The 17,498-nt window shown below is 46.2% G+C and overlaps 1 protein-coding gene across 1 annotated transcript in view; it reads right to left on the minus strand.

The window, feature by feature from the left end:
- The window catches only part of gabrb3 (gamma-aminobutyric acid type A receptor subunit beta3), a 345,776-nt gene that overhangs the window by 88,511 nt on the left and 239,767 nt on the right, over positions 1-17,498 (minus strand). Inside the window, exon 4 of the mRNA XM_033023257.1 lies at positions 9,060-9,280. Within this exon, the coding sequence (XP_032879148.1) occupies positions 9,060-9,280 (221 nt within the window). The remainder of the gene's footprint in view (positions 1-9,059; positions 9,281-17,498) is intronic.

The raw sequence follows: 17,498 nt of genomic DNA on the forward strand, positions 1-17,498 counted from the left end.
GGCCCATTTCCACCCACTCAATCATCAGCCAAGTCTTGGATTGCAGAGTTCAAGGTCAATCACAGCAAACTCACAGAGATCTGGGCTCAACTATCTTCAACTAATTTGCTAATGCTTTCTCTCTCACCACAGGTCAGAAGTGGAGGTGTTCACTCATGACTATGCAACATTCAATTCAATTTGCTAAATCCCTGTAAATGTAATAGTTTTTGCCTGCATGTAGCATGACCTGGAAAACATACAGACAGGGGCTGAAAGGAAGTTAACATCTAGATCTCAAAATAGCCATTCCGACGGTGGTGCAGTGGTAGAGTTGCTGCCTTACAGCGCCAGAGACCCAGGTTCAATCCTGGTTACGGGTGCTCCAGAAACGTATAACATAGGTGCAGGAGGAGGCCATTCGGCCCTTCGAGCCAGCACCACCATTCATTGTGACCATGGCTGATCGTCCCCAATCAATAACCTGTGCCTGCCTTCTCCCCATATCCCTTGATTCCACTAGACCCTAGAGCTCTATCGGACTCTCTCTTAACTCCATCCAGTGATTTGACCTCCACTGCACTCTGTGGCAGGGAATTCCACAAATTCACAACTCTCTGGGTGAAAAAGGTTTTTCTCATCTCAGTCTTAAATGGCCTCCCCTTTATTCTAAGACTGTGGCCCATGATTCTAGACTCGCCCAACAGTGGGAAAAATTTTCTAGCTTGTCCAGTCCTTTTATAATTTTATATGTTATTATAAGATCCCCCTCATCCTTCTAATACAAGCCTAGTCTTTTCAATCTTTCCTCAAATGATAGTCCCGCCATCCCAGGAATCAATAGACAATAGACAATAGGTGCAGGAGTAGGCCATTCGGCCCTTCGAACCAGCACCGCCATTCAATGTGATCATGGCTGATCATCCCCAATCAGTACCCCATTCCTGCCTTCTCCCCATATCCCCTGACCCCGCTATTTTTAAGAGCCCTATCTAGCTCTCTCTTGAAAGCATCCAGAGAACCTGCCTCCACCGCCCTCTGAGGCAGAGACTTCCACAGACTCACCACTCTCTGTGAGAAAAAGTGTTTCCTCGTCTCCGTTCTAAATGGCTTACTCATTATTCTTAATCTGTGGCCTCTGGTTCTGGACTCCCCCAACATCTGGAACATGTTTCCTGCCTCTAGCGTGTCCAAGCCCATATCCGTGCTGTATTGCTAAACTAAACTAAACGGATAGTGCCAGTGCTTACTCATGACATTCAACAGTATTATCTTCACCGAGTTCCTCATCATCCATGTCTTAGGGCTCACGACTAACCAGAAACACAGCTAACCAGCCACATAACTATTGTGGACATACAAACAAGTTAGAGACTGGGCATCCTGTACCGAGTGACTCCACAAAGTCTCTCCAACATCTACGTGACACCTCAGAAATATAAACAAATCTTCACCACTCGCTCGTACGAATGTATCTCCAACAACCCTCAAGGATTGCAACATCCTCAAAGTCAAAGCATCCCAAGGGATTGGCATCCCAGTCAGTACTCAGTAGAGTCTCTGCCTTACAGCACTAGCAGTGCCTTAGTCTCGGGTTCGATCCCGACTATGGGTGCTTTTTGTATGGAGTTTTAGATTCTCCCCGTTTTCTCCGAGATCTTTCTTCGTTTCCTCCCAAACTCCCAAAGATGTATAGGTTTGTGCGTTCATCGGTTTGGTTTAAACTTACCTCTAGGATTTGAAACTTACCGCTGGAGTAGCAGCGCGCCTGCCAGCCAGTCGTTGCGCCATGCGTCAACGTAATGACGCGCATGCGGACTGACGGCCTTCTGTTCACGTAGTCACTCACGTGACCCCGAAGTAAAATTGTGAATTGACCCTAGCGTTTTTGTAGGATAGTGTTAATGTGCGGGGATCACCGGTCGGCGCGGACTTGGTGGGCCGAAGGGTCTGTTTCTGCACTGTATGTTGTGTCTTTCCAGATTAATTTCCCTCCTGGGATAAATAAAGTTCTATCGTACCGTATCTCTAAAAAAATTAATCCCCTCCTCACCAGTGCACTGTGGCTGCAGGGGATTTGCAGAGTAGGACAAGGGTGGGTGGCTAGGGAGTGGTGTGGAAGAGCCAAGCCTACAGTCATCGGTAGTACAGTTGGGAATATTTAGTTTAATTTAGTTTAGTTTAGAGATACAGCGCAGAAACAGGCCATTCGGCCCTCCGGGTCCGTGCCGACCAGCGATCCCCGCATATTAACAATATCTTACACACACTAGGGACAATTTTTACATTTACCAAGCTAACTCACCTACATACCTGTATGTCTTTGGAGTGTGGGAGGAAACCGAAGATGTCGGAGAAAACCCACGCAGGTCACAGGGAGAACGTACAGACTCCGTGCAAATAGTGCAGAGGAGATACATCGTGACGTGCAGGAAGGAACTGTAGATACTGTTATGTACCGAAGATAGCCACAAAGTGCAGGAGTAACTCAGCTGGTCGGGCAGCATCTCTGGAGATAAAGGATGGGTGATGTCTCAGGTCGAAATTCTTCAGACACAACTGGATCTTGCCTGGGATGGAGCATTTCATTTATGAGGAGCGACTGGACTGGAGAAGGTGAAGAAGGAGATAACTGCGGTATGTAAAATTTTCGAGAGGTATAAATAGATAAGGTAAGCTGCAGGAAACGTTTCCCCTCAGACGCGAGTCAAACTGGAAGACGCTGATTTAAGGTAAGGGGGAAGAGATTTAGAGGAGAGCTGAGAGGAACCTTTCTCACCAAGAGTGCAGCGAGGGCCTGGAAGGCAATGCCGGGAAGGGTTATGAGGTTGAAGCAGAATCATGAACAGCATTTAAGAACTAAGTGCCTGAACAAGCACTTAAATTGCCTTGGCAGAGAAGGCAATTGGCCAAGTGCTGGAAGATGGGGTTAATGGGACGTTGCCATAAGTGGGAATGTATGTGATGGGCCGAATGGCCTGTTCCATGCTGTCATGTCCATTTGAGAACAGCCAAGCTGATGTCAGGGTGGCTGTGGATATTATTGCAAAAATAAAAACAGGCAGCGTGAGAGATGCCACAGATACGGAGTCCCGAACTGCCGGCTCAGGTAGTTGAGGCAGGGACTATTGCAATGTTTAAGAAACAATTAGACAGGTAATGGATAGGTCAGGTTTAGAGGGATATGAGCCAAACGCGGGCAAGTGGGACTTGTGTAGATGGGATATGTTGGTCGGTGTGGGCAAGCTGAGCCTATGGGCCTGTCTCCTAGTAGACTATTATCTGAATGGTGGCCGATTAGGAAAAGGGGAGATGCAACGAGACCTGGGGTGTCATGGTACACCAGTCATTGAAAGTAGGCATGCAGGTGCAGCAGGCAGTGAAGAAAGCAAATGGTATGTTAGCATTCATAGCAAAAGGATTTGAGTATAGGAGCAGGGAGGTTCTACTGCAGTTGTACAGAGTCTTGGTGAGACCACACCTGGAGTATTGCGTACAGTTTTGGTCTCCTAATCTGAGAAAACACATTCTTGCCATAGAGGGAGTACAGAGAAGGTTCACCAGACTGATTCCTGGGATGTCAGGACTTTCATATGAAGAAAGACTGTATAGACTCGGCTTGTACTCGCTAGAATTTAGAAGACTGAGGGGGGATCTTATAGAAACTTACAAAATTCTTAAGGGGTTGGACAGGCAAGATGCAGGAAGATTGTTCCCGATGTTGGGGAAGTCCAGAACAAGGGGTCACAGTTTAAGGATAAGGGGGAAATCTTTTAGGACCGGGATGAGAAAAACATTTTTCACACAGACAGTGGTGAATCTTTGGAATTCTCTGCCACAGAAGGTAGTTGAGGCCAGTTCATTGGCTATATTTAAGAGGGTGTTAGATGTGGCCCTTGTGGCTAAAGGGATCAGGGGGTATGGAGAGAAGGCAGGTACAGGATACTGAGTTGGGTGATCAGCCATGATCATATTGAATGTCGGTGCAGGCTCGAAGGGCCGAATGGCCTACTCCTGCACCTAATTTCTATGTTTCTATGTTTCCACACTGTATCATTCTATGACTCTAAATCTCAGTTGCAAGATCACAAACAGTCTGGTTCAGTTTCAATTAGCTGCCAAAATGGAGTCAGTTACTCAAGTTCTAGAAATTAATACGTTCATTATTATACAAAGCACTTCTCATATCAGAACAGAAAGTTATTTGTCCCTTGACACTGAAGAGGGATGGACATTTACCCACTAAGACAACAGGAGGCCGAAAAGGCAGAGTCGTCGAGTCATACAGCCTCGAAACAGGCCCTTCTTGTCGATGCCGACCAACATGTCCCATCTACACCAGACCCACCTGCCTGCTTTTGACCCATATCCCTATAAACCTACCCTATCCGTGTATTTGTCCACATGTTTTGTCAACATTGTGATAGTACCTGCCTCACCTATCTCCTCCGGCAGCTTGTTCCATACACCCACCACCTTTGTGTAAAAAAGTTACCCCTCAGGTTCCCATTAGATCTTTCTACCCTCACCTTAAGCCTCTGGTGCTCAATTCCTCTACTCTGTCCAAAAATTCCGTGCGGCAACGGCCTGCCGGCCCGCAGCCACATTGAGGCCGTACGCACCGCCTCGACGCCGTACGCAGCGTTTTGACGGCGTACGCAGTGTCTTGATGGCGTACGCCTAGCGCGAACTTCCCGCGGACTTCGCTCGAACTTCACGTCAACTTGTACGGGATCACTCGACCCCCGCGCGGCCCCCGCTTCCGGTTTGGTCGCGCTTGCCGCATGCAGTCGCATGCTCGTGGCCGTTTTGTCGTTGATTATTTCAAAATTTAATCTGCTGAAGGCTACAAGTGTATTTGGCCATGCGATTCCACTCGCGGTTCTGTCCAGATCGTTAGTTTAGTTAGTGCACCAAATTCACGCCGACCATCGATCACTGGTTCACACTCAGTCCTCATCCAGTCTTGACACATTAGAGACGATTTTGCAGATGCCAATTAACCTACAAACCCAAAGATAGCCTCGTAATGCTGGAGTAACTCAGCGGGTCAGGCAGCATCTCCAGAGACAAGGAATGGGCGATGTTTCAGGTCGAGACCCTGCTTCAGATCAAGAGTCAGGGCAAAGGGAAATGAGAAATATAGAAGGTAAATAAAACAAATTAATGAAAGATATGCAAAAATCAAGGATGGTCAAGGAAAGGTGGAGCCCACTATGGTCCATTGTTTGCTGTGGGGTAGGCAGTGAAACTCTACAGGACAACAGTGAAACTAGTACAACCATGGTGGGGGAGGGACGGAGAGAGGGGATACCAGGGTTACTTGAAGTTGGAGAAATCCATATCTATACCGAAGATAGACACAAATGCTGGAGTAACTCACTGGGACAGGCACCATCTCTAGAGAGAAGGAATGGGTCTTGACCTAAATCGTCACCCATTCCTTCTCTCCAGAGATGCTGACTGTCCCGCTGAGTTACTCCAGCATTCTTCGGTGTAGCCCAGCATCTGTAGTCCCTTCCGACACCTACAAACCCGCATGTCTTTGGGGGGAGGGGGTTGGAAGAAACTGGGGCACCCGCAATCACAGGGAGAACGCAGAAACTCCCACAGCCAACACCCGCGGTCAGGATCAAACCTGGGCCTTTGGCGCTGTGAGGCAGCAGCTCTACCAACTGTCCCAGGGTGCTACCGACTTAAAGGATTCTTAATGTAGACAAAAATGCTGGAGAAACTCAGCGGGTGAGACAGCATCTATGGAACGAAGGAACAGGTGATGTTTCGCGTCGAGCCCCTTCTTCAGACTGATGTGGGGTGGGGGGGGGGGGGGGGGGAAAGAAGAAGAAAGGGGCGGAGACAGTAGGCTATGGGAGAGCTGGGAAGGGGACGGGAAGGAGGGAGAAAGCAAGGACTACCTGAAATTGGAGAAGTCAATGTTCATACCGCTGGAGTGTAAACTACTCAAGCGGAATATGAGGTGCTGCTCCTCCAATTTGCGGTGGGACTCACTCTGGCCATGGAGGAGGCCCAGGACAGACAGGTGGGATTCGGAATGGGAGGGGGGAGTTGAAGTGTTAGAGCCACTGGGAGATCAGGTTGGTTAATGCAAAGCTTGCGCGGAGGTGTTGGGCGAAGCGATCAGCCAAGCCCTACGCTTGGTCTCACCGATATAGAGCAGTTGACACCTAGAGCAGTGGATGCAATAGATCTACCATGGGGTTCGCCACATCCAAGCTTCCTTAAGGATTCAGTCTGTAATCAAACTACAGAAATCCTCACAGGGCCTTGGCTGGCTTTAACAAGAAATTAAATTACAGCTTATATCATAGTAATTACTTGTTTTGATAACTCTCTTCCCCATAGAAATATCTGTAGATAATTATCGAAAAAAATCCCTGAATTCCCAAGTTAGCTCAAACATTCACGTTATATTTCCTTTATAATTCTTACAGTCATTTCAGTTTTTCCAACATAGGTTGGCTCACCTTGTCTTCCTTATAATAAGTGACCATTTTGGGATATTGTCCATTCCCAAGAGAGTTATGGTAATTGTAATGCTGGTACGGTAATTGTCAGCCATGATCACATTGAATGGCGGTGCTGGCTCGAAGGGCCGAATGGCCTACTCCTGAACCTATTGTCTATTGTCTATAGGTGTCGCAGAGGTAATGAACAGGTATGGAGGAGATGCTTCCAGGCAGTTTTACATTCATTTAAGTGCAAAGACACTTTAAGGACTGCACTGTGACCTATTCAATTTGCTAGTCACCAATTGTCCCAGTCATAGAATCATACAGCATGGAAACAAGCCCTTCAGCCCAACTTGCCCACACCAACCAATATGTCTCATCTCCACTAGCCCCAACCAACTATCCTTCTAAAGCTACCCTGTCCAAATGTTGATTAAATGTTGTGATAGTACTTGCCTCAACTACCTCCTCGAATTCCAACTACCAAACCAAGTCACGTGACCCAACCCCTAGAGCCGAGGGTTCGCACGACACGTGGCTTAGCACCAGGGGCCGCCACACCCTCAGGCTTCTGTTAAATCTTTCCCCTCTCACCTTAAACCTATGTTCTCTGGTTCTGGATTTCGCTACTCTGGGGAAAAAGACTCTTTGCATTTACCATATCTATCCCTTTCACGATCCTATACACCTCGATACGATCGCCCCTCATCCTCTTGCACTCCAAGGAATAAAGTCTCAGCCTGCTCATTCCTCTCCCTCCAGCACAGGACCTCGAGTTCTTGCAACATCCTCTTAAATCTTCTGTGCACCCGTTCTAGCCTAACAACGTATTTCCCATAACAGGGTGACCAAAACAGAACACTCTAGCATTTTTTCTTGTTAACTAGCATCTGCAGTTCCTTGTGTCTGAGCTTATAATTCCTCTCCCACTCACAACCCCCCCCCCCCCCAACTCCTCCGCCAATAACCCCATTATTATCAATTTACAATATCTGAGGGGACTTTCTTGATGCAGAGACATAGTATAACCAGATAACATTTCACAGTTGAGGTAGAAAATCACAGAGTGGGCCATGCGATTGTTACAGGTATATTCTTGCACACCTGTCGAGGCAGGTACTATCACAACGTTTATGCAACATTTGAACAGGTACATGGATAGGATAAGTTTAGAAGGTTATGGGTTAAAGGCAGGCAGGTGGGACAAGTGTAGATAATAGACAATAGACAATAGGTGCAGGAGTAGGCCATTCGGCCCTTCGAGCCAGCACCGCCATTCAATGTGATCATGGCTGATCATCCCCAATCAGTACCCCGTTCCTGCCTTCTCCCCATATCCCCTGACTCCGCTATCTTTAAGAGCCCTATCTAGCTCTCTCTTGAAAGCATCCAGAGAACCTGCCTCCACCGTCCTCTGAGGCAGAGAATTCCACAGACTCACCACTCTCTGTGAGAAAAAGTGTTTCCTCGTCTCCGTTCTAAATGGCTTACTCCTTATTCTTAAACTGTGGCCCCTGGTTCTGGACTCCCCCAACATCGGGAACATGTTTCCTGCCTCTAGCGTGTCCAAACCCTTAACAATCTTATATGTTTCAATGAGATACCCTCTCATCCTTCTAAACTCCAGAGTGTACAAGCCCAGCTGCTCCATTCTCTCAGCATATGACAGTCCCGCCATCCCGGGAATTAACATAGAAACATAGAAATTTGGTGCAGGAGTAGGCCATTCGGCCCTTCGAGCCTGCACTGCCATTCAATATGATCATAGCTGATCATCCAACTCAGTATCCCGTACCTGCCTTCTCTCCATACCCTCTGATCCCCTTAGCCACAAGGGCCACATCTAACTCCCTCTTAAATATAGCCAATGAACTGGCCTCGACTACCCTCTGTGGCAGAGAGTTCCAGAGATTCACTACTCTCTGTGTGAAAAAAGTTCTTCTCATCTCGGTTTTAAAGGATTTCCCCCTTATCCTTAAGCTGTGACCCCTTGTCCTGGACTTCCCCAACATCGGGAGCAATCTTCCTGCATCTAGCCTGTCCAACCCCTTAAGAATTTTGTAAGTTTCTATAAGATCCCCGCTCAATCTCCTAAATTCTAGAGAGTATAAACCAAGTCTATCCAGTCTTTCTTCATAAGACAGTCCTGACATCCCAGGAATCAGTCTGGTGAACCTTCTCTGCCTTGTAGATGAGGTTGGGATTTAGTTTAGTTTAGTTTAGACATACAGTGCGGAAGTTTAGTTTAGTTTAGAGATACAGTCCAGACTGATCAGCGATCCTCGCACACTGACACTACCCTACACACACTCGGGACAATTTGCATTTATACCAAGCCAATTAACCTACAAACGTAGGTCTTTGGAGCATGGGAGGAAACTGAAGATCTTGGAGAAAAAACCCACACAGGTCATCGGGAGAACGTACAAACTCTGTACACCCGTAGTCAGGATGGAAACCGGGTCTCTGGCGCTGTACGGCAGCAACTCTGCCGCTGCGCCACCGTGCTGTCTCTAGTGTGAGAACTGCACCTCGCAACGTGTCAAATGCCAACGAGGACGGCAAAAGAGAGGATTGTGAGGAAGAGGATTCGAACCACATGGGACTAACCTCAGCCCGTAGAGCACCGTTCCGTCGGGATGGAGGCGGATCATCCGATTCTTCACCGTCACGCCATGCACAAATGATTTCTTGTCGTTCAGGAAGTACGTGTCAGGCACCCAGAGCTGGTCGGCGACTCGATTGTCCAGAGTCAGGTTGAGAGGAATCCCTGAATACGCCAGTCGCTTGTCCCTCCAGTATTGTTGGAAATACATGGTTATCGTGTAATCCTGGAAGACACAAAAGGCGTGCGGGCTATTAGTATTAGCGCCACCGTCGAGTTTTACAAGCTACAGGCACGGCTCATAACTGAACGGGAAGAAACAAACCATATACACTCCTGCTGAGCAAACTGGGCAGTGGGACGAGTGCATGAATGTGCTGGCTTCTTCACTAACCTTGGATGTGGCAAGGATGTTGCCACTAGTGGGAGAGTCTAGGCACAACCTATGATGTGCTTTTGTCGACACTGGGCCTGTACTCGCTGGAGTTTAGATGAATGAGGGGGAATCTCACTGAAATAGAGAGGGAGTGTTGCCATAGAGGGAGTACAGAGAAGGTTCACCAGACTGATTCCTGGGATGGCAGGACTTTCATATGAAGAAAGACTGGGTAGACTCGGCTTGTACTAGCTAGAATTTAGAAGATTGAGGGGGGATCTTATAGAAACTTACAAAATTCTTAAGGGGTTGGACAGGCTAGATGCAGGAAGATTGTTCCCGATGTTGGGGAAGTCCAGAACAAGGGGTCACAGTTTAAGGGGGAAGTCTTTTAGGACCGAGATGAGAATTTTTTTCACACAGAGAGTGGTGAATCTCTGGAATTCTCTGCTACAGAAATAGTTGAGGCCAGTTCATTGGCTATACTTAAGAGGGAGTTAGATGTGGCCCTTGTGGCTAAAGGGATCAGGGGGTATGGAGAGAAGGCAGGTAAAGGATACTGAGTTGTATGATCAGCCATGATCATATTGAATGGCGGTGCAGGCTCAAAGGGCCGAATGGCCTACTCCTGCACATATTTTCTATGTCTATGTTTTCTATGAAATATACAGAATAGTGAAAGGCTTGGATAGAGTGGATGTGGAGAGGATGTTTCCACTAGTGGGAGAGTCCAGGATTAGAGGTCTTAACCTCAGAATAAAATGATGTACTTTTAGTACATGTTCATAAGTTGTAGGAGCAGAATTAGGCCATTCGGCCCATCAAGTCTACTCCGTCATTCAATCATGGCTGATCTATCTCTCCCTCCTAACCCCATTCTCCTGCCTTCTCCCCATAATCTCTGACACACATGCTAATCAAGAATCTATCTATCCCTGCCTTAAAAATATCCACTGACGGCCTCCACAACCTTCTGTGGCAAAGAATTCCACAGATTCACCACCTTCCGATTAAAGAAATTTATCCTCGAGTCCTTCCTAAAATAACGTCCTTTAATTCTGAGACTATGACCTCTAATCCTGGACTCTCCCACTAGTGGAAACATCCTCTCCACATCCACTCTGTCCAAGCCTTTCACTATTCTGTATGTTTCAATGAGGTCCCTCCTCATTCTTCTAAACTCCAGCGAGTACAGGCCCAGTGCTGACAAACGCTCATCATATGGGTGTCTGGGTGTCATGGTACACCAGTCATTGAAAGTAGGCATGCAGGTGCAGCAGGCAGTGAAGAAAGCGAATGGTATATTAGCATTAATAGCAAAAGGATTTGAGTACATGAGCAGGGAGGTTCTACTGCAGTTGTACAGGGTCTTGGTGAGACGACACCTGGAGTATTGCGTACAGTTTTGGTCTCCAAATCTGAGGAAGAACATTATTGCCATAGAGGGAATGCAGAGAAGGTTCACCAGACTGATTCCTGGGATGTCAGGACTTTCATATGAGGAAAGTGGATAGAATTTAGGAGATTGAGGGGGGATCTTATAGAAATTTTACAAAATTCTTAAGGGGTTGGACAGGCTAGATGCAGGAAGATTGTTCTCGATGTTGGGGAAGTCCAGGACAAGGGGTCACAGCTTAAGGATAGAGGGGAAATCCTTTAGGACCGAGATGAGAAAAGCATTTTTCACACAGAGAGTGGTGAATCTCTGGAATTCTCTGCCACAGAAGGTAGTTGAGGCCAGTTCATTGGCTATAGAGAGTTAGATGTGGCCCTTGTGGCTAAAGGGATCAGGGGGTATGGAGAGAAGGCAGGTACGGGATACTGAGTTGGATGATCAGCCATGATCATATTGAATGGCGGTGCAGGCTCGAAGGGCCGAATGGCCTACTCCTGCATCTATTTTCTATGTTTCTATGTTTCTATACACTCCTACTGAGCAAACTGGCAGTGGAATGAGTGCATGAAAGTGCTGACTTCTTCACAAATTCCCACTAATTCCTGGGATCATTCTTGTAAACTTCCTCTAGACCCTCTCCAGAGCCAGCACGTCCTTCCTCAGATGCCTGGCCCAAAATTGCTCACAATATTCCAAATGCGACATATCTGGGACATATGACAATAAAAACTATTGATTCATGACCTCCTACGCATATTTGATGCACATATTGATTGAGATCCAACTCTATGGTAGAAGAGTGTAGAGGAGTTGAATGAATGAATGAATGAATGAATGAATGAATGAATGAATACGTTTATTGGCCAAGTATTCACATACAAGGAATTTGCTTTGGTGCTCCGCCCGCAAGTGACAACATGACATACGGTGACAGTTAGCAATGACACATAAAACATTATACATTAATAATAAAACATTATCAATTAAACATGTGAATTAAATAAAATAGCAGAGCAAAAGGCCCTATCTTGGTCTAACATACTGCTTGCCTGGCACCAACGTTATCAACTCTCAAAGATTTTACTCATTTCTTAATGGAATGAGTCCATATTGCAAAGTTTGGCATTAACTGGGTAGCCCAGCTCAAAGGCTAAAACACTGCCACTAATAGTGTACTAATAAATGTATTACAACACTTCATAAATCAGATTAGGAATCCCTGAATAGCTGATTGTAGCCAGCTTGTCTGGAATTGTTTAAGTCTGTATTTTTCTGCAAAGGCAAAGTAAGAGTAGATTCCATGAGAGTCTGGAATATTAAATTAGAGACCAGACCCTTCGATCAAGGCAATGGCAGATCTAGTGAGCACAGAGCCATGAAGGTTAAGGGGCAGTCCCACTGCGGCGATATAATTGGCGAGTTTAGAAGAGTTTGCCCTCGACTCATACTCGCCGCATGGTCAACACGAGGTCCTAGGAGGTCTTTGTAACTCTGCTTCATGCTCGAGAGTAGTCCCCGCATACTTGAGGCCTCAGCTAGGTCACGGCATATTTTTCAACATGCTGAAAAATGCCCGCAAGTAAAAAAAGGCCGTCATGGAAAAAATCGATATTTTTTTTACTCGTAGGTTTAGTCGAAGTAGGTGGTAGTAGATCGGCATGTTATTCGTAGGTAATCGAGGGTAGTCGAAGGTAGTCGTAGATAGTCTTCAACATAATCGAAGGGAGATCGAAGGAGATCGAATTTACACAGAGAGTGGTGAATCTCTGGAATTCTCTGCCACAGAATGTAGTTGAGGCCAGTTCACTGGCTATATTTAAGAGGGAGTTAGATGTGGCCCTTGTGGCTAAAGGGATCAGGGGGTATGGAGAGAAAGCAGGTACAGGATACAGAGTTGGATGATCAGCCATGATCATATTGAATCATGATCGAAGGGCCGAATGGCCTACTCCTGCAACTATTTTCTATGTTTCTATGTTTCTATGAATGAGGTCGTCTTCACTCTCCACTATTCGGTGTCCAATTTTCCCGAAGCTAGTCGAAGCTAGTCTTCAACATAGTTGAAGGAGGTCTTCTACATAGTTGAAGGAGATCTTCAACATGACACCTTTTCAAACTCTCCTAAACTCGCCAATTAGGTCGCCGCAGTGGGATAGCCCCTTAAGTCCGATGCAATAATAACTGCACACTGTTCTGCTAGTCATTGAAAGTCAGCACAGCCTCCACCACTTACAGAAGGTGCCTAGGTGTAAAGCGACTAATCAGCTCTAATCATCGACCTTTCCATCAGCTTTTATCTGATCTCACTAATGGAGGATGATAAACTGCAGCTTTAGAGGAGCAATTCTAGGACAAGAGTGCTTTTTGAGTGATGGTAATGCACAGAAGGTGGAGCTCTTCCCTCTGCCCCAACGTGAGGAAGAAATGCAACGGATAAGCTGAAGAAAGTTTAGACATGGACAGCACAGGTTTGGAAGGATTTGGGCCAAACGCAGGCAGGTGGGACCAGTGTAGATGGGACATGTTGGCCAGTGTGGGCAAGTTGGGCCGTTTCCACGCTGTTAGACTCCATGACTAAACCAGGTGTTTATAAACAAAACATCTAGACACATGAATTAAGAACAGAATTAGGTCACTCTGCACCCAAAACCTGTTCCATTATTTAACAAGGTCATCGAGTCACACAGTTAGGGCCAAACCCTTTGGCATCACCAATCCACGCTGACTAACAATTCCCTATTTACACTAATCCTACATTAATCCTTCTGCTAATCCCCACACAGTTCTGTTAATCCCCACATTCACCACCCACTACGTACTTGAGACAATTTACAGTGACCAATTAACCAACCAACCAACCTGCACGTCTTTTGAAATGTGGAAGGAAACCGGAATGCAAGAAGAAAACCTACCCATTCACAGGGAGAACGTGCAAACCCCACGGAGATAGCGTCTGAGGTCAGGATTGGACCTGGGTCACAGTGAGGGAACAGCGCCTTCCAGCTGTGCGGCTGAGCTGACCAAACCTAGGCTGACCTGATTGTAATCTCAATTTCCCGTTATTGAAAATGACCTTTCACTTCCTTGCTCAGCCTGGCTCTATCTCCTAATGCCTTAGAGATCGGAGACTTCCATCATGGGTTGTAAGGTAACATCAAAGCCTTATGATCCCATGAGAGAATGAAAAATTGTCTCGGCAGTGTTAATAATCGTATTTTTTAAATTGTGCTTGAGTTCCAGGCCCTGCCACAAGGGGAAGCATCCATTCTATATCTACTCTCTGTTCCTCATGGTCTGGCATTTTGGCCAGTCCAGTGACACAGCTGGTAGAGCGGAGGGCGACACAGTGGTAGAGTTACTGCCTTACAGCGCCAGAGGCCCCTGTTCGGTCCTGACTACCGGTGCTGTCCGTATGGAGTTTGTACGTTCTTCCTGGGGCCGCATGTGGGTTTTTTTCCAGGTGTTTCGGTTTCCTCTCTCACACTCCAAAGACGTACAGGTTTGTAGGTTAATTGGCCATTCTTCAGACTGAAAAGTCTGAACAGGGGTTCAGACCCGAAACATCACTTTTTATTCCTTTTCTCCTGAGATGCTGCCTGACCTGAGTTACTCCAGCATTTTGTGTCTCTCTCTTCACTCAATGACATGATGCCTGGCTACTCTGGAGATAGCTACCAAGCAGGTTACACCAGGAGTCACACCCTTAAAAAGAAGCCTCGGCCATTGATACACTCGGAACAGTTGCATTATTCCTCTGTGGACTAATGGGTCTTAAATCAACTTGCACCTTTATGTGCCTTTGGGAAAGATGGACATCCTGACAACGGGTGCTGTCTGTATGGAGTTTGTACATTCTCCCAGTGAATGTGTGGGTTTGCTCTGGGTGCTCTGGTTTCCAGCCACATTCCAAAGACGTACGTGTGTAGGATAGTGCTAGTGTACGGGATGACCGCTGGTCGTCGCTGATTCAGTGGGCTGTACCTTTAAAGGCTAAAGCTGCTGCCTCCCAGCACCAGAGATCCGGGTTCAATCCTGACCTTAGATGCTATCTCTGTGGAGTTTGCACGTTCTCCCTGTGACCGCACAAATCCAAAAGACGAGGGTTTGTAGGTTATTTGGAATCTATAAGTTGCCCCTAGTGTGCAGGGAGTGCGTGCAAAAGTGAGATAACAGATAACATGGCCAAGGTGTTGTCCTTCCACTAAGGTTCATTAAACTAGAATAAAATAGAAGAAATGGGATTCTATCTCTTTCTCCATCAATGCTGCCAGACCTGTTGAGTGTTTGCAGCATTATCTGTTTTGTTTTATATTAGACTTCCAGCACTTGTTCAGTTCAGTTTAGTTTAGAGATACAGCACGGACAACAGGCTCTTCGGCCCACCGAGTCCACACCGACCAGCAATCCCCGCACACTAATAGCACCCTACGTACTAAGGACAATTTACACTTACACCTGCAAACCTGTACGTCTTTGGAGTGCGGGAGGAAACCGAAGATCTCGGACAAAACCCACGCAGGTCACGGTGAGAACGTACAAACTCCGTACAGACAGCACCCGTAGTCGGGATCGAACCCGGGTCTCCGGCGCTGCAAGCGCTGTAAGGCAGCAACTCTACCGCTGCGCCACCGTGCCGCCCACTTGTTGTTTATTTGCGTTTTTGACTGGGAGGATGAAAGTATTACCCCCTTGGCTCATTGCAAGAAATGTACTTACATTGGTCGTGAAATGTGAACCAGCTTGAAGTTCAAGCTAATTCGTAGTAAAAACAAACTGTTTCTGATGTTTGCATACAAATTACATAATTATCCTTTCCCTTCAACACCCATCTTGTCAGTAATGACAAGCTGTGTTTGCATTTGGGAGATAATGCGACTTTGTAAACAGTGTGCTGTAGTTGGATTAGCATTATCACAGGGAATATACTGGCAAGCAAGTCAAGGATTACCTAGATTTACATCTGAGCCCATAAACTCTTTAAGCATTCAACTCTTTAAGCATGTTGATTCATTCCAATGTTGAGACTTTCTTTTATTGATACCAATAAGATAAAAGTTTTCCAACAGAGAGAAAAAAAATCCCAGCTACCTCCATTATCAATTAAGCAACGGACATTCTTCATGTTATGTTGTGAGACTTGCAATGTGTATTCACCAATGCTACTCTATAAGCCTCCAAGTGTTAAGAGCTTACAGAGAATTTACAATGTCTCCAATTAAAACAAACTTTGCACACTGCCTGGCTGAATAATTGTATATGGAAGCTTCACAATTTTCCAGCATTCAGTTCCATTTTGCGCATTTCTTCCTTTGGTAATGTCAAATGAATTCATCTTTATTTGCACTTCCTCTACACCAAACTTTTTGTTGTTGACTAATGGCGTCCATCATCCCAGCCCCTTACATAAATAAATCTCTCCAGTTCCATCTTGGCACAGATTTACTGTCTCTCTGCTCCCCCTCCCACCGGCACCTCCCTCCACCCTTTCTTTCCATTTTAAAAGCTGTAATGTCCTAAAGTATGTGTGTAGGAAAGAACTGCAGATGCTGGTTTAAATCGAAGGTAGACACAACATGCTGGAGTAACACAGCGGGAGAGGCAGCATCTTTGGAGAGAAGGAATGGGTGACGTTTCGGGTCTTCAGACCAAAGTATATCCAGTTCAAAACAGAAATCGGAAACATTAATTTTGTTTTCACTGGACCTGCCTGATCCGTAGAGTATGTCCAGCATTTACCGAAGTACAGTGAACATTTTGTTGTTGTGTGCTAACCAGTCAGCATAAAGACAATACATGGTTACAACCGAGGCATTTACAGTGTATAGATACATGATAAGGGAATAAAGTTTAGTGCAAGGTAAAGCCAGCGTAGTCCGATCAAGGATAGAAACATAGAAACATAGAAATTAGGTGCAGGAGTAGGCCATTCGGCCCTTCGAGCCTGCACCGCCATTCAATATGATCATGGCTGATCATCCAACTCAGTATCCCGTACCTGCCTTCTCTCCATACCCTCTGATCCCCTTAGCCACAAGGGCCACATCTAACTCCCTCTTAAATATAGCCAATGAAATGGCCTCGACTACCCTCTGTGGCAGAGAGTTCCAGAGATTCACCACTCTCTGTGTGAAAAAAGTTCTTCTCATCTCGGTTTTAAAGGATTTCCCCCTTATCCTTAAGCTGTGACCCCTTGTCCTGGACTTCCCCAACATCGGGAGCAATCTTCCTGCATCTAGCCTGTCCAACCCCTTAAGAATTTTGTAAGTTTCTATAAGATCCCCTCTCAATCTCCTAAATTCTAGAGTATAAACCAAGTCTATCCAGTCTTTCTTCATAAGACAGTCCTGACATCCCAGGAATCAGTCTGGTGAACCTTCTCTGCACTCCCTCTATGGCAATAATGTCCTTCCTCAGATTTGGAGACCAAAACTGTACGCAATACTCCAGGTGTGGTCTCACCAAGACCCTGTACAACTGCAGTAGAACCTCCCTGCTCCTATACTCAAATCCTTTTGCTACGAAAGCTAACATACCATTCGCTTTCTTCACTGCCTGCTGCACCTGCATGCCCACTTTCAATGACTGGTGTACCATGACACCCAGGTCTCGCTGCATCTCCCCTTTTCCTAGTCGGCCACCATTTAGATAATAGTCTGCTTTCCTGTTTTTGCC

This window comes from Amblyraja radiata, chromosome 6, assembly GCF_010909765.2.
Source record: "Amblyraja radiata isolate CabotCenter1 chromosome 6, sAmbRad1.1.pri, whole genome shotgun sequence".
In the NCBI taxonomy this organism is placed as follows: Eukaryota; Metazoa; Chordata; class Chondrichthyes; order Rajiformes; family Rajidae; genus Amblyraja; species Amblyraja radiata.